Here is a 15438-nt window from a genome sequence, read left to right as displayed (position 1 = left end):
AATTAATTGCTACAAATCCAAGAAAATGTGTGCAAATCAAAATATACAAATAATAAATAAAAGTTCAAAATAGAAATCTGAAATAACAAGTCATTTCGACCCCATTATATACAAAAAGGCCTAAGTCAAACAATGCACAATACAATAGGAGCTAAAATAGTCCTCTAATTTTTTTATGTAACAGGCACAACTATTTACTTGATTTACCCATTATAATCGCCACAGTATGCTTTTAAATCATCCCCATATTTTCCAGCCATGCTACAATGATATTAGAATTATATTATATATAATTATATATATATATATATATATATATATATATATATATATATATATATATATATATATATATATATATATTAATTATTACTTATCCTACAATAATTAATGCTGTGTGCTTCTCTGTTGTGTTTCTATGTAGATTAATTGCCATGCTTCATTCCAGAAAATGATTTTTCAGGCAGAAGCGGTATAAAAGTAGATTTTAATCCCTGGTGTAGTTTCTGAACTATCAACAAAGTGGGAAAGGACGCATTGTCAAAAAGTTATTGCTGTGGTTTACTTATGCCTTTTTCTTTTTCAAAAAATGTACACACAAGTTTAAATGCAAATGTAACTTAAATAAACTCTTCAAAAAATGTAGAAAGGGGGGCATTGTACAAAGAAAAAACACCTCACTGTTTTGGCTTTCATTTACAGTCTCCATAACAGTACATACTAGGATCACAACAAATCAAAACGTTGATCACTATGCTTAACATGTACCTTGCAAGTTGGGCCAGTGTGTGAAAAGAGTGAAGCACAGCTAACATGCTACACATGAAAAGTAATTGTAGAATTAGTGACTATGTTGGTAATGATGTTTAGCAGCCAGTCTACCGTGTTTTGGTCAGATGACAATAGAATACAATGAATTGCTATGACCTGCAATAAATACAATAAATGCGGGTGCTGTCGAGTGATTGAAAATGAGACCTTTTGTGTTTTGAATTGAAAGTGATGTCTCGAGGAATCGAATGAATGAAAGGTCAGGTCAAGTATATTTTCCCCAGAGGAATTATCACTTTTTTAATGTCACAACTGTGATATTATGCCTTTTTTTCTCGAATGGCTCAGGATGAAAATATAACTTGCATGAATGTCTTATATATTATACACAGTGGTTGGCAGAAGTATCCACCTCCCAACAATATTGTCACATTTTGTTGAATTTCAAATAATGTGTGCAGTTTTTCAAACAAACTTTTTTTTTTTTATTCAAAGTTGTAGTGGTTAAACTGAACACTGTTATATGAGGAGGTTAAATGTCAGCAAAACTTGTAAAGAAAATGTACAAAATGAAACTTACTGGTTGCATAAGTATTCAGCCCTTTAAATCAGTACTTGGTAGAAGATTCTTTTGCATCAATTACTGCTACTGCTAGTCTTTTTGGATAGGTCTCTACTAACTTTGCACAGTAGGATGGTGAATTTTTGCCCACTCTTAACAGGAAAATTGCTCCATTTCTTATATGTTTGTTTGGGATCGTCGATGGACTGCAATTTTCAAGTCTCGCAGTAAACCTTTGATTGGATTCAAGTCAGGACTTTGACTGGGCCACTGAAGAACGTTAACTCTCTTCTTGTTCAACCACTCCAGTGTGGCTTTGGTTTTGTGCTTCGGGTCATTATCCTGCTGAAATGTGAATTTCCTCCCCAGTTTCAGAATCTTGGCTGACTCAAACAGGTTTTCCTCAAGGATTCGCCTGTACTTTGCATCATCCATTCTCCCCTCTATACTGACAAGCTATGCAATAGCAAAGGGGTTGAATACTTATGCAACTGAGATTGATCTGTTTTTCTATGTAAATCTTACTTATTTATACTCTATATGCATTTTTTAGCTTTATCAATGTGGGGTAGTTTGTGTAGATTCTACATTTAGTCTAATTTGAAAGCGTCATGAAGTATGCTCAGGTGTCAAAAAAATATGAAAACTTACTGTGTATATATGTTTGTGTGTGAGTGCACACCAGTGTTCTTGCCTCTCTTTTGAACATTACAAGCTCATTATATATACCAGTCATGTTCAGTTCCAGTTCTGTCTGTCATTTCCATTGCAAATTATGTAAAACCTAAAGCAAAGGGTACACCACTTCCTGGAATGAAGCAATGTAAGTACAAAAATGCAGTGTGCATGCAACTAGTTCTGGAATAAACAGCAAGTAAACCAGCTCATGAAGTTCACTCCCAGTGCTGTTTACCGGTCTCCATTATGTGGAATTAAAACATACCCAACTAAATGCATTGAAACACAGGACCTTATCATTTTCCTTGAACAGTATCAGAGTTATGTTTGCTTTTTCATTTGTAAAGGGAAATTGAAACATTGACACATTTTTACCTCAGTAAAAATAACTCAGTTATGCCATATGGAGAAAACAGAAGTAAACAAAGTTTTCTGGTAGGGTTATTTAGTTTATTATAGTTCCATAGCATGCTATAAAAAGAAATATCAAAATTACAACCAATTACAACTAAAAAAAACTCAATTTAAACTATATTCTTCCATGATTCTTCAAACTGTAAAATGTAAATACAAAATCCAAATAACTGCATTGTTGGGTTATTGGCTATAAACAGAATTGAATGGGTTAATAGAAAGATGAAACTATACATATGTACTGCACCACGATGAATGTGCACCTTGCTGTAAAAATGGACATCCCAAAAGCAAAAGGTCTCCCGTTTTAAGCAGACAATTTCCAAAGGGTTAGCAAGACCGACTGAGCATCCAGCCTGCACTAACAGTTAGCTGCTTTCAGTGCAGTCCTTCATAGAAATCATCTCACTGCCTTTGGAAAAATGCGTTCAACACCTGTGAAACACACAGATACGTTTGATTAGAAACTTGTTTGTACCTAAAAATGCAAATATAAAACTGTAACTTCTGTTCTGTGTTTAAATTGAATGGCCAAGTGTAATTTCAAATGTTTACTTCTCCACTTCAATATGTTGATGCAAAACAATTTTTAAGACATCTACAAAAGCATCCGTCACTGGTTCATCATCACAGCACCAATCTACTTTAGCCAATTTTAAAATAACCTCTTAGGTAATTTTTTAAAAAAAAAATATTATATATATATATATATATATATATATATATATATATATATATATATATATATAATAATAATAATAATAATAATAATAATAATAATAATAATAATAATAAAAAATTACAGAAGGGATCTTCAGCATTTGCAGACGTAGCTATGATGGATGACGTGGAAGTGAATCCATGTGAACATTAAGCTTCATCTCATTTTCAAGGATCTGGACAAGCTGCTGCATTGAAGGAATATGTCCAGACTCCAACTTGGACCAGACAGGAACATCTAAAATCATAATTATTAAAATCGGACTAAACCCTAAATAAGGATAAACAACAAACACCACCACTAACTGTTTGAACAGAATCGGAATTGAACACAAAAAAAACCCACAACATAAATATAATGAATAATTACATCTTGAAATATGCAGTACCTGCAGTCTAAAACACTAACATTCAACAGGACTACATAAATTAAACAGATTTGAAACATTAGTGATAATCAGAATTTTATCTAAACTTCAATTTTTTTTTCTTTAGGAACTTAAATATAGGGTCTAGAAATAGGTTGATCAGAGTTGCTTTTGCACAGTACTGAGACAATACACCTGTGTCAAATCCTATGAAATGCCAACATGACTTATAATATACATTACAGGTACCTGGACTCATACTGAAGCTGGTTAACACAGCATAGATTGCAATGTATACAGAACATTGTTTCAGTTCTTTCTGCTTCTAAAATTTGGCAACCACCATTTCTCTTCTCATCCAATTGTGCACATGTCCTATATTTTATTTGCCTCAAATGCATATTTGATTTCTGAGCAGGTGACTTTTCTTTGCGGAAACACAAACTTACCATTTAATGTAATTTCAAATGCACCGGTAGACATACATTGGTTTTCAATCATGTTGCTGATGAAGAAAACCATCATACAAGCATAGATCTGCAAATTAAAGAAGAGGTTTTTGATATATACTAAGTAGTACAAACTTGATGAATTTGTATTACTTTGCTAAGATAGTCTGGCCAGAGTTGTTAATCATCTTAGTTTGTTCAACCATATGATTTAACATTGAACATACTATAGTAAGTGTAAAAATGAAGGCCTCAATTAAAAAACAGAAATCTGAATTGGTGCTTGTAATGGTAAACCACTTAGTGTCATTATAAAAAGCAAATCATTCAAAAAATGTATAAGTGGGTTTTTCAAAGGATAATTATTTTGCTCTTGTGACGTACAAACAGTAAAAATAAATGAGTAAACAATCAGCCATCTTCTTCATGCGCACATGCTTATTGTTTATAGATAACCTCTATAGCAACCAGAATTCTCTGAGGCAAGTTTACGGACAAGATGATGTAATTTATTGCAATAGGTATCCCTGCTGACTTCCTTGCCTAGTATAATTCTATGAAGTCACCAGGGACACCTAGGTTGCGAGTTCTAGAATTGTATTATGTGTGTTTTGTATACTTGTGCAAATACACTGTTACAGTTCAAGATTTCAATTTAAATAACACAAGTGTCAGTGCCCACTTAAGCGTTCCAAGTTTCATATTATGAATGTACATATAGGCTAGTACCCTACAGTAGGGTTGAATGCATGTGAAATGCAAATTTCTGTTTAGTATGACAGCCCAATTGAAACATTGGAGTGAATGCTAAGCACTAATGAAGGCATTATTTGAAACAAATATCTAGTTAGCTTCTTGGAGTTTTACCTTTTAAACAGCAGACTTACCTTGTTTTCCTGCCCCCATCGCCACACTCCTGGAGCTTGCATACCAAAGAAAGCAAACGGATCTTTCCCAAGAATTATCAATCCTATTAATGCTAGCTTAAAGACAGAAAGGAAAGAAGCGATGTGTCTGTATAAATAAGAAAAAAAAAAGGAAATAGTAGAATTATCAATAAGTGTGGCGCACAAAGACTTTTCTCTTGCATGCTGTATAAAAGGGGTTTATCACATATCTCCATGCAAACAACCTCCATCAGCAGCAGGTTGGGTCATGCACCTGACTACATGTACTATCAGTGCATAAAAACCACAAACTTTTATTTATTTATTTTTTTTATTTTTATGAAGACGTGCTGTGCTATTCAAATACACACTGCTAAAAAAACAAACAATGTTTAACAGTTGCTTCTTACCGATAGATGGGAAGTGGTAGGTAATTCTCCCCCTCGATGCGGATGTCTGGATAACGCTGGTTAAGAACACGCATGTACTCCTCAAACACCCGCTTGTACCCTCAGGACACACTAGAAGAATTGAAGACGATTCACGGTGTTTATTCACATCTGTCAACTTCCAATGGCTTGTGTAACTGTATCTAAAATTTAATCTAACCAAAAATAGCTACCTTGATATAGCTCGCCTAATCAGCAAGACTTCTCACATAATATGAAGTGAGAACAGTTTAATTATTAAAAATGGAAATGATCTGAAGGTAGTGTCAAAATTATACACTGTGCAGTATAGCTCTGTTTTCCGGTCGAAGTACAGCAAGTCAGTCACGAGTCCTGCCACCCCCTCCCCCAACAATTTTATATTAGAACCGGAAGACCTTTCACCCGAAAAGAACCACTGGTAGGGAGTTCATTTTTGTACGGATTTGTAACACTGACGTGTTTAAGGTTTAATATAGTAGCATTAGAGGTCACAAGCGTGACAACGAGTCTGCTAGTCTTTTGCAACTGACAAACCACAATACGCCGGGTAAAACGGCTAGTTTTTAAATCACAATTATAAATTGGTTGGCAATGGGTCCTAGACAACAGACTCCCACCTTAAAAACTAAACACTACGATCGTTATTTTTGGAGGTTTCCAAAATTTTTCATACAAACAAAAATGAATCGCTGCGGTCTCTACTGACTGCTAGTACGACTCGAGCTGTCACAACCCCCGAATCAAAAGTAAGGTAATGCTCTCTTGACTGGTGTAGGTTGTTTACAAGGTAACCTAAACCAGTAATTATACCAAAATATACTGTAAATACATTCGATGGGCCTTTAATTTGTGAAGAAGCCTGTCTCGTTTCGCCTCGAGTTCCTGTCAGCGTATTTCACCACATTTAATATAGTAGCTTCTGGCAGCTTATGCGGCCTGGTTCAACTCTTCCTCAAATGAACACACTAAAACCGTTTTAATTTACTTACCAGATTTGGAATTTCAGTCGAGGTCCGGTGGAAAATTGCATTTTTAATTTCTTCCCGGGTGCGCCGTTATCCGCTAAGGCGGAATATAAATAAAATACCCCCAAAAACAGGAGAGAAAACGAGAGCCACCTTTTCGCCATCCTCCTCTCTGATCTCTTCCCGGGTCAACAGAAAACGAGCACTGTATAGTTAGTGAGACACACCAGCAAAAGCAGCAGGCGCACCGCCGACACTACTACGCTCACGTGATGGGTTGCAAGGATCCCTGGGAATTGAAGTCATACAGTCTTGTGCATGACTTAACATTTTTCATATTATTTAAGATTTATGTTTTTAAATAACAGGACCAGTCTTACTTAACGTTTCTGTTTATACGATGGTTAGCTTAAATTTCATGTACCGTTCAGAAACTCAAATTATTTTTTTCCCCTTTACCCAGAATAAGTCTTGTCTTTCAATACTTGTAATTACAGAACAAGAACTGTGTTTACAAGGATGGTCATGAAAACTTTGGTATATTTATATTAAGATATTTTTAATAGGCATAACAGATCTGGGTTTCGTATTTTACACCCAGATCCACATAGTTGACTAGTCCTTGGTTTTATATTCTGGTACATTTCTAGTTTTGTCTTTCACTGAAATGATTTCATGCTTTTTGGAGATCAAAATCGTAAAAGAGAATATGCAAAAACAGTACATTCATGAGGACAGTAGTTATTGCAGTAATACAATGCTGGAAATGAATAGCAGTTGAATGGCAGTTTATTTTGTGAATGAAAAAACAGGGCCAAGAGTCAAGTTCAACCGTTCTGAAAAAACACATCAATTTAAAACTCAAGAAAACAAAGAGCCAGAACGTATTCATTATATTTAATGTCAAACTCGTATAGACAGGACAGATTTAAAATGCAATTCTCACTCAAATAGAAAATGTTTGAATACTTGGAACTGAACACTGTTCCACAACCTTATTTCACGTGTTCTGTGTGAAATTCTGCATTTCTTCATTTTTGGTTTACTGGAACTGTTTTTTCTATGGCTTAACCTGGCATTCCAAATTATTTTACAGAGCAAATCATCTTGCATGCATATATATATATATATATATATATATATATATATATATATATATATATATATATATATATAACAAAAGTGAACTTGGTGTTTGTATCAGTAAGATCTATACCTAAATTGAATAACATTTACTTTCTTGTGCTAAAGTATAATAATAATTATTTATGGCTAAGTCAAACAAACCAATGAAAATATGCAATACCCACCAGCTGATCTCTATTTTGGAACAGATGTAGAAGGCTTGTAATTTAAAAAAAAAAAAAAAAAAAACCTGAAACAAACCAATGGCTGCTGCATAAAGAATGCTGCAGCATTATTTTGTTACACGGTTTAATTAAATATAAACATTTTTTTTTTTTTTATAGTGTTCTTTAAACTGACACATGGCCTTATGATTTGGCTTATCTATATTCCCAATTCCAACTCCTCCAACTCCTGTAACAATAATGCTTCCTTCTGTAACTTCTCAATCTGAAAAATAAATGTATTACAATTAAAATAGTTACATAAATCACACTGGGGATATCAATTCACTTGCTGCCTGGAAACAGTGCAATCCATTTATTAACCCCTGTACCGTTATTGTAACAGAAATACACATACAGTAAGTACTTAGGGTTGACTTGATCCCCCAATACCTTGCTGGCATTGTTATAGCACTGGTGAAATCACCCTGGAGTGCAGCAAACGCCTATCCCTTAGTGGCTGTTGCAGTACAGAGGAATTCCCGGTTGATGCAATGTCATGTTGTAACATGCCGGTGGGGGATTGGTTGATCAAATGAATCTCTTCAGATTTGTTTTTAATAAAGCATTTTAATTAATGTAAAAAAAAAAAAAAAAAAAAAAAACTAAAACACACACACACACTAGAACCAAAACAACCAAGTTACTTTAGTTCTCTCAAGGTGTTTTGAAAATATGGCTCTTACTGTATTTTATCATATTCCAACTTTACCTGGTTTTTCTCAAGTGGTTTGCCAGCAGCTTGGTGATCCTTTAGCTGTTCAATGGCCTTTATTTTCTACAATCACAAAAGCAAGCAAGAAAGGTACAAAACAGTGATCAACTGATATAGAAAGTACAGAAAAGTAGTTCCATAAAATACAGGGCATTACTTTTTTTTTGTTTTGTTTTAAATACATTTTGAATGTCTACTTATTTAATCCCAGTTTTTCTCCCCAATTCAGAATGTTCCCCTACCACAGCTGATAAGGAGAACTGAAGATCAGTGGATGTGCTCTGATTCATATTCAATTTCCTCTTTATGCCCAGAAGCTCGACAGACGATTTTGGAGAGCTACTGGTCCATGGACGATAAAGGTCTGCCCTGCTCGTGAAACAGTCCTTGACAATTCTGCCTGCCCAGACTGCTGGAGCGGCTGGCCAATGCAATGTTCTTTGAGGTATCCCTCATTTAAAAATCGAGGACTTTGCACGGCCAGGACACTCCCCTAACTGCATGATACCTTGGCGCACCACGTGGTCATGTCTTACCAGAGGAACCTTTCAGGCATCTCAAACATTACATAATTAATACAGATAGGGGAAAAAAAATTGGGTAGGTAGGTGTTGTAAGTCTAGTTTAATTCCCAATGCTGAACGGAAGTCAGATGATCTACCTTTTTAAGATTCTTGATCTTTTTATCAAGTTCCGGGTCACCAGAGGTGGCTGCAGCAGGGGCAGTAGGAGACGCAGGCTTCGGTTGAGACTCCAGTACTTTTTCCTCCATGTCATCTGGCTTTGTCTCCTGAAAAACAAAATTAATAATGAAACAATTGCAATAAATCTGTACTTACATCGTGTGACAGTGAAACACACTGCTTAGGTTACAGAAATTAATTGATTACACACTAGTTAGGAAATTGTTAGAAAAAATATCTAATTATCTTGAACATACCTGTTTTGCAGCTTTCTTAGCCTCGCGTTTCTTCTGATTTTTAAGTGCCGCTTTCGATAGCGGTTTGTCTCCACCTTGCTGCGACTTCATATTCTGTGGGGGCTCCTCTTCATGCTAAGAGGGATATACATTTTTTTTTTTTTTTTTTAAACTGAACACTTCACAATTGATTTTCATCTACTTTTCTTTTAGCATAAAGCAATTCAGCATAAGGCACTGTTATAAAGCCATGCACTGATTATGTGAAAGTAAATAACAGTACGGTGAGGAAAGCTAACTGCACTACTGTACAGTGTGTTATATGCTGTTTTGTATATGGTCAAAATTCATGTATAGCAAAGAGCCTTGAGTCATGATTCATTAAAACCAAGCTAGAATTCAGCAATAATGTTCTCTTAAGAAACAGGACACCCATAAAGATTCTTCTTTTTAAACTAACATCCACATTTAATTAAAACAAAAACAAAAAAAAAAGGAAATCATTTTTAAAAAGCAGTTGATGCCAGATCAGGAATGGTTTGTGGAAATATACGTTTCTTATTGAACAGGTCTGTTGTACTTACCAGTTTGGAACTTGTGATTGGTTTGTTCCGCAGGGCTGGGGGCCTGTACACCTGGGCAGGCTTGGGCTCTGTGCTGCCTAGTTCGCTTGGCACAGCCTGGTACTTAATCGTTTTTTCTGGAAACACTCCATCTGAAAAAGACTGCCATAAAACCTCCCACAGTTCACCGTCCGAGGGTGCATCATATTTATGGAGCACAGGCCCAGTGTAATGCCAGATCTTGTAGCCATTTCCCACTCTCAGTCTTGGAGCACACGTTGCTGTCACTACATGCTCCCCGTCGGGACACCATGAGAAGAAAGTGGAGTCCGGAGCCTGCGGTTTAGAAACCAGTTTGTATTTTTTAACATCCCAAACTTCCATCTGTCCCCTGAGGTTCCCGAAACCAGCTAAGACAAGGAGGTGTCCTTGAGGGCTGTAATAGGCTGCATTCCTCGGCCCCGTTCCAAAATCAAACACTGGGTCACACTTTAAATTGAACACTGTCACTTTGGCAGGCATGAAGCCATAAACAACACAAAACTCAGTTGAGTTTGGACTCCAGACGACGTCATAAATTGGGCCGTTTTTCGCTGTTGAAGATAAATCATGCATGTTATGTTACAGTATCATATGGCTAGCCTAACAGTAAAATTACCCTTGAAATTTTTAAGGAGTTTTCAAGGTACCTAATAGTCATTTATTGTAAGAAACACAGGTATTTCATACCTATACCGATACCAAGTTGCTCATTAAGTAGATGCAAATAGTCACTTACGTAACTGTACAACTGCACCTTCACCATTAGTGGCAATGTAGTGGAGAGTCTGTTCTCCGTAATAGGATGCACCTGTTTTGTCAACTTCTGTACTCGCAGTCACCAGTACTGCTGTGGCTGCAAAAATACAGACAAGGTGTAATATTAGAATTTATAGCAATATAAATAAGGACATTTTTGGTATATAGATTTGTACTTGTATTTACTTTATCTAACTCAATCAATAGAATCATTCCTGGTTGGTCTGCTAAACTGTACAAACAAAATATAACATATTTGAAGATATGAACCAGTAGCACGATACTCTAGCTATGAAATCATGTCGGCATACTCATTACATTGACTCATATTATGCATCTTCAGTGGTTTCATATCTTTCTAAAAACTAGCGTACCTCAAATAAAAATAATGTTTCTTAATATATATAATATTAATCATTTTAGTATTATAAAAATGCAAACATTTGTCCTTTTTCGTTAACCAAACAATTTACCTTTCTTGTTCCACAGCATTGTCACTCGGTCAGCTTTAAAAAAGCTTTTGTTGGCCAAGGCAGAAGTTGGGCCAGCAAAATTTGGGTACTGATACAACCGTACAAATGATGGTCCACCCTTGATTCCTGGTACATAGACAGCAACCTTCATTCATAACAAAATTACTTGTGTTAGTCATTTTCCAAAGCGGGAAGCTATGGCAAAAAAAAAATGTCAACGCATATACGTATACCTTGCAAGGTTGAGATCCTGGAGAAAGAACAAAGTCGGTGACTTTCTGCAGATGAAGCTTGCTTGCAATAGTATCTGTAAAACAGGATAATATACCAACAATGTGCATTATCCAAAATGTACTTCTCAAAGAAACGTCTTTGGTGACACCAGTGAACTGAACAATTCTAAGTGAAGAAATGATAACTAATTATAGAGCAGGTAAAAGGACACAGTATATCTCTATTAATAGAAGTAGACTACCCCACGCTTGTTAACAACCAGGTGGTAAGCCTGAGACTTGTACAATAAAAGGTAATACTGTAGGCAGTATATGTACAGTATTTTACCATGACGTGTATTTATTTTCCTTAAGATCTTCATAAAAATGAATACGTGCTTACCAAATCTGTTATTCTCAAAAAAGTGCAATTCATTGTTTACACTTCTAATAGATATACTTTCATCATCTGACCAACTGGGACACCTAGAGGAGAGGAAAAGCATGTTTTTCATAATAAGATCTAGGGTAAAGAACAGCATGGAGAGCAAGATCTGTAAGGAGTCCCATTAATGTTATTTAGTAATGTATAAAGCTCTGTTAATAAAACACACAAACAGAGACCTGTGCATATTTACCAGCTTTGCATCTTCTTCTGATAGAAAGCTTTAAGACACTCTCCTGTTTTTATATTCCACAGATGAAGATTTGGTTCTCCTTGTACAGTTTCTTGAGTTTCTAGGAAATCAAATTTAAATTAAATTATATATATATAAATATAAATTGTTTGTCAGCTGATCATCTTTAGCAATTGAGCATCTTCATTGGCCACGAGGGTCTTGGTGATTTAAAAGGCAACGTTCCTGTTAACTGGAAAATCAACAGATTGTCCTTCTCAAAGAATGCAGGTTTCACTACTGCTTACACAAGGGGTGTTGGAAACGCTACTATACTATGTGTGGAGGCGGGGTTAGCAGGGAGTATCAATCTATTGTAAATACTCACTAGAATAAGGTTGCCAAGTCACCAGGACAGAGTTTTGGGGAGAGATTCCAAGGCATGCTGTCTTAGGCAGGTCAAATGACTGCACATGCTTGCCATCAGCTACATTCACAATATTCACCCTGGTTAAATTAAAAATAAAAAAAAACACACGCACATTAGCAGTACATCATGTATACACAGTTTAACCAAGTAGCATTCACCTTCTTTTCAGTTGTTATCATACAACATTACATTGTAAATATTAGTTAAAATAAACAATTAATTTGGGAATACAACAAAAAAAAAAAAAAAAAAAAACTCCATTTATGTTACTTACGTTTCTCCATTACACCAAGCAAACAAGGAACCATCCTTGCTAAAAACAAAGAATTTGCATCGGCGACTATCACTGAAAAACAGAAAAAATAAATTCAAGAAGCAAGACTTTTCTCTTTACATATATTCTATGCATGTTCTTTTTAGTCTCATAACACTACCATATAGTATGGTCTCAAATAAGAACACAAGAAATACAGCAGTGTGCAAATGTATTAGAACACCCCATTGCTACACCTTGAGGTGCTCTAATAAATAAACACACTACTGTACATGTATGAATTCACAAAACAACGAACGGCATATAAAATAGTTACATTTGAAGCTAGTCCTTTAAAACATACCTTGTGAATGCAGTGTTTTCTTTACAAAGTGGAGGACCAAATAACATAGATGTGCCAACCGATCCCCGGACTGTGCAAAACAAATAACTAGACATTAATATTATTAATCTGGAGCTTCATTTAAAAGATGTGCCACTCAACAAACAAACAAAAATAGGATTTCAACCTAAATTTGGGGTGTTCTATACAGTAGATGTTTTACTTACTGTATATGGTAGTTCACTAAACAGCCATGCAATAAACTATTAGTAACTATCATAGATTCCAGTTCTATTTAATTTTATTGAACTTGAAATACATTTTAACAACTGACTTCTGTTACAGTAAACTTTTCTGCTTTTCACAAATCAGATGGCGGATTTATGTTTTGATGTTAAAACTGCAAATGCTTATAATCTCAAAACTAGGATTTTGTTAATCGCAATGCTCGTGTTCTCAGTCAGAGCAATATAGACTGAATAGAATCTGGTTCAACGAAAACACCATTTTGGGAGAAAAAAGCGATCGCCGATAAATTGGTTTTCCTTCGTGAGCAAAAACACTTTGATCATGTAATGAACAACTAACTTCCTATTGTTGCAGGTTGAACGGAAGCATTACTTACTTACCTCAACCTTAGCTCATAGTGATGATGGGACACAATGGTTTCAAACTGGGCAAAGCTCATCTCAAACAATATAAACAAACTGGACTGAAAACAAGGTTTGCTTTCTGTAAACAGGTGGCCATGGTGAACTATGGTATAATATATACCCATAAACATACACCAATTAACTGTATTTAATATCACTGGAGGACACTAAAGCTTAAGGCTGATGCATATTATAAAGCTATTGCCCTCGTTTGTCATCCACTGCAATCAGTTTTTCACTTTCTTCACAATTACGAATTAACAATCACACGAGTGTGTACTGATGACACGGGTATTCATATAACACCCAATAATTAGTGACAATGATAATATGATAAACACCTGTACCAAACGTGTAATCCCAAATTCAGACATAATGAAAATCAAATCAGTAGCTTCAAACTTAACACACTCCGGGTATTAATGCACCACATAGTTACACTATCTACAAACAAACGGGCGGGGAGATTTTAAACTGTTGTCACACTGTTTATTATTGGGACCACCAGCAGCATGTAGTGCTAATATGAAGGAATTCCTGGTTGTTAATTCTATGTAACAGATGCATATTAATTTCAGTTTATCCAAGAGGATGCCTTCCTCGTGTTTTTAAAAACACATTATGATACGAGAATGAAATATTCCGCACACAAAAAACTAACGACTACATCATCGCCTGGTCTTATATCAAATACGATGTGACGTAACCCCTTGTGTGTACCTTCTTATTAATGTGTTTTTAAAGAATGCTCCCCCCCCAAAAAAATAAATTTACAATTAAATTCCAGGCAACCCACCTGCTAGAAGTGGTGCGGAGGCCGCCATCTTTCACCGGAAGAGGAATGCGGCTGGCACCACGTGACAGGCACGGGAAAGCAACACGTCTCCAAAACTGTGACGCCAGCGGCCGCATCACCCCCGAAACACGAGTAATATCAATGCACCGCAGCGGGCGGGATGTTGCGAAGTGATTTGATCAGCACGCTTTTTGACAAACCGTTCCGATATAGCGCTGCTTGATTCCGCTAATGAGCATAACAGGTTAACCAAATCTAGAAATGGGCCCTAATTTGAAGCAAGTTTAGGGGGGAATTACATTTCTTTAGAGACGTGTTTTGCTATTTTCCCAATGGTGCCGACGCAATAGTGATCATTCCTGCACTATGTCCTTCATATTTTGTATGCAGTGTTACGCTTTGGTTGCATTGTTTCCTTCATTTTTTGCATGTTTACAATTATCCATCACACACTTTCACTTTTAAGCACGGGCCCCTGCAAAGGTCACTACATCAGTAAATGAATCCGTGCGGTACGCCGGTGTGTGGCTGTGTTTCTGTGCCTGCTTGGTTTGGGCAGCTCCGTTGCGAGTTCAGCTCCCCCATTGAACGGCAATGAGCGCAGGAATGCGGACTACATGCCTGCGCCGGCGGAAGGGCTGTCTGTGTCGGGACACGCCGCTGCTGGGTTCCGGTGGGGAGGAGTTGTGTTCGTGTCTACGCAGGCAGCCGCCGCTTATTATTGCATCTTTTACTGAGAAAGAGACGCTGCGAGTTTGAATCTGACAGTGTCCGAATAGCAACTCCTCGCCGCTATAAGCAGCATTTACCCGGGCGAAATGGTAGCAAAGCAGAGAATTCGTATGGCCAACGAAAAACACAGCAAAAACATCACGCAGAGGGGAAATGTGTCGAAGACAACGGTAAGCTCTCAATACAAAAAATGCTAACACAGGGAGTGCATTCAGGTGGATTGGTGATGTTTGTGTTTTTTTTTTTTTTTTTTCCTTAAAAAATAAAGATAGAAATACTGCATTGATTTTAAACACAGTGCTATGATGATCATTTCTTTGTGTGTTTTTATATTTGGGTT

The 15438-nt window shown here is 36.2% G+C and overlaps 3 protein-coding genes across 3 annotated transcripts in view; 1 reads left to right on the top strand and 2 right to left on the bottom strand.

Moving 5' to 3' along the window:
* Positions 1-2439: 2439 nt before the first annotated feature.
* On the bottom strand, positions 2440-6472 carry selenot1a (selenoprotein T, 1a). Its single transcript, XM_041271399.1, has 6 exons — positions 6270-6472; positions 5260-5370; positions 4850-4976; positions 3963-4050; positions 3229-3383; positions 2440-2860 (listed from the first exon to the last, which is right to left on the bottom strand). Exons 1-5 carry the CDS (start codon positions 6407-6409, stop codon positions 3259-3261), a joined length of 591 nt encoding a protein of 196 aa, XP_041127333.1. The 5' UTR covers positions 6410-6472; the 3' UTR covers positions 2440-2860; positions 3229-3258.
* A 544-nt stretch (positions 6473-7016) lies between these two features.
* Positions 7017-14469, bottom strand: LOC121327003 (eukaryotic translation initiation factor 2A-like). The gene is made up of 14 exons (XM_041270739.1): positions 14367-14469; positions 12939-13008; positions 12596-12667; positions 12280-12398; positions 11913-12012; positions 11678-11760; positions 11296-11369; positions 11063-11207; positions 10570-10686; positions 9813-10384; positions 9250-9363; positions 8971-9099; positions 8307-8372; positions 7017-7820 (listed from the first exon to the last, which is right to left on the bottom strand). The coding sequence occupies exons 1-14, from the start codon at positions 14392-14394 to the stop codon at positions 7755-7757; spliced, it is 1755 nt and encodes a 584-aa protein (XP_041126673.1). The 5' UTR covers positions 14395-14469; the 3' UTR covers positions 7017-7754.
* Positions 14470-15021: 552 nt separating this feature from the next.
* Positions 15022-15438, top strand: part of LOC121327004 (stress-associated endoplasmic reticulum protein 1-like) — a 3894-nt gene continuing 3477 nt past the window's right edge. Inside the window, exon 1 of the mRNA XM_041270740.1 lies at positions 15022-15268. Within this exon, the coding sequence (XP_041126674.1) occupies positions 15185-15268 (84 nt within the window). The 5' untranslated portion in view covers positions 15022-15184. The remainder of the gene's footprint in view (positions 15269-15438) is intronic.

Source organism: Polyodon spathula, chromosome 14 (assembly GCF_017654505.1).
Source record: "Polyodon spathula isolate WHYD16114869_AA chromosome 14, ASM1765450v1, whole genome shotgun sequence".
Taxonomy (NCBI): Eukaryota; Metazoa; Chordata; class Actinopteri; order Acipenseriformes; family Polyodontidae; genus Polyodon; species Polyodon spathula.
The sequence above is the reverse complement of the archived record's forward strand: the minus strand, read 5'-3'. Positions and strand labels throughout refer to the sequence as shown.

Bases quoted from the DNA above. Each gene is read 5' to 3' on its own strand.
- LOC121327003 (XM_041270739.1), bottom strand. From the start codon at position 14,394: ATGGCGGCCTCCGCACCACTTCTAGCAG. The intron at 11,370-11,677 runs GTAAGCACGTAT...CCTGTTTTACAG, and splicing joins TTTTGAGAATAACAGATTTG to ATACTATTGCAAGCAAGCTT. The intron at 11,208-11,295 runs GTATACGTATAT...TTATGAATGAAG, and splicing joins CAGGATCTCAACCTTGCAAG to GTTGCTGTCTATGTACCAGG.